At 41.3% G+C, this 1,555-nt stretch overlaps 1 protein-coding gene across 5 annotated transcripts in view; it reads right to left on the bottom strand.

Moving 5' to 3' along the window:
* The window catches only part of NR2F1 (nuclear receptor subfamily 2 group F member 1), a 10,843-nt gene that overhangs the window by 7,234 nt on the left and 2,054 nt on the right, over window positions 1–1,555 (bottom strand). For 2 of the 5 annotated variants that reach the window (XM_033520671.1, XM_015653133.2), the window contains exon 2: window positions 437–551. The exons of 2 other annotated variants lie outside the window; for them this stretch is intronic. In XM_033520671.1, coding sequence (XP_033376562.1) covers window positions 437–551 — 115 coding nt within the window. Of the gene's footprint in view, window positions 1–436; window positions 1,550–1,555 lie in introns of those variants that run through there. One more of the 5 variants, XM_015653134.1, reaches the window with a different exon arrangement.

Raw genomic sequence — 1,555 nt, 5'->3', positions numbered from 1 at the left:
AAAAAAAAAAAAAAAAAAAAAAAAAAAAAAAAAAAAAAAATCAAAGAAATCCTCCGGGTGGTGAGAAAGTAGAGTTAAAAATCACAGCCAACTGTAAAAAATATAGTCAAGGTCTGTTGTGAATCCCAGCTTATTGCCCTGATACCACTGAAATTTACAAGTGAACTGATATGTCTCTTTTTAGAATAAAATATTAAATAAAATAATTCATAAAACTAAATGGGTCCATATTCTTCAAAAATACCTCGTCGTTACCCTTCAAGCTGGAACAGGTCGCAGCGTTCCAGCTCCCCACTGCTAACTTTATTACACAGAACCAGCTTTCCATAGAGTCCCCCCCTCCCCCGCCCAGCAAAGTTTTCCCTGCTAAAAGGAAGAGAAAGGTTAAATATTATCAAGGGAAAGGGGGAAATAAAACAAAAATGTCCGAACTTACAATAGCCAAACATTCGTGGAAAAAAAAGGGGACGGTGTAATTAATATCTTTGGTGAGCTGTTGCCACTGCAAAAGCCTGCAGTCAGCGTTGCACAGTGAATGCACAAGCTTGCAACTGCAAAAACACTGGATTCATTAACCATCTCCACACAGAGCGTAAGCATGCCTCGAGTCCCGAAAGCTGACCAAAGTTGGTGGGTTTTTTTTTTTGTTTTTGTTTTTTTTTTTTTTTTCCTAGTGTATGCGTTTGTTTTACTCCATCAGTGCCAGCGTTTGCAGCCGCTTGCCATGTAAACAAATGTAACTTCAGGGGAAGATAGGCTACTCAGGCTTGTACCCTGCAGACACAGACACACACCCGCACAACCGCACACGCTTGCTGGCACACACCCGCACATGCAATCACTCATGTTTCCGGCGTGCCACATTTTCCTCAACTTTCTCTTTTCTTTCCCAGCGAGCCCTCCTCGCCACCCGGGCCAGACCTCTGTCCTGCTGCCCTCCAGCCTACCTCTCCCTCTTCAATCTACTTGCAAACTTGACAGATATTTTTCATTTAACTGCGTGCACAATTCTCACTTTTTTTGTTTGTTTATTTTTTCTCCTCCTTCCTTTTCAAAAAAAAATTTTTGCTTGCCTCCACTCTCCCAGGTGACTACCAACAGCCCCTGCAGCTACCAATGAAGCCGTCATATTTGTGAGCTCTTTCAGATCTGGAGCAGCCTAATTCAATTCCTTTTCTTGTCACATATAAAATACAGTTTTAAAATCCCTGCTCCACAAAATCAACTATTTTGCTGATGTGACATCTTTAGAAGATTTTTAACGACAGTGACAGAGTAAACTTTAAACAGAGAGAAAACATTTTGAGGAGAAAGAAGGACAGGAAATCTTTCTGCACGAGAATAAGTCTGAACACAAGGAAAACCACAGGCAACTTTTGGAAAGGAGGAGAAAAAGAAATAGCAGAGCAGTTGGAAATGGTGGGGACACCGCTGCCAGATGCAGGCTGCGGATGCTGCTAAAATGAGAACAACCGGTAAAGAGGTTATAAATCGAGATTTGTATGAAGACTTTAAGGAGAGGGTGGAGTTTGATGAAGAAATAAAATGAGCAGCG

Source organism: Parus major, chromosome Z, assembly GCF_001522545.3.
Source record: "Parus major isolate Abel chromosome Z, Parus_major1.1, whole genome shotgun sequence".
NCBI classification, from domain to species: domain Eukaryota; kingdom Metazoa; phylum Chordata; class Aves; order Passeriformes; family Paridae; genus Parus; species Parus major.
This window is presented reverse-complemented; position numbering and strand designations above follow the sequence as displayed.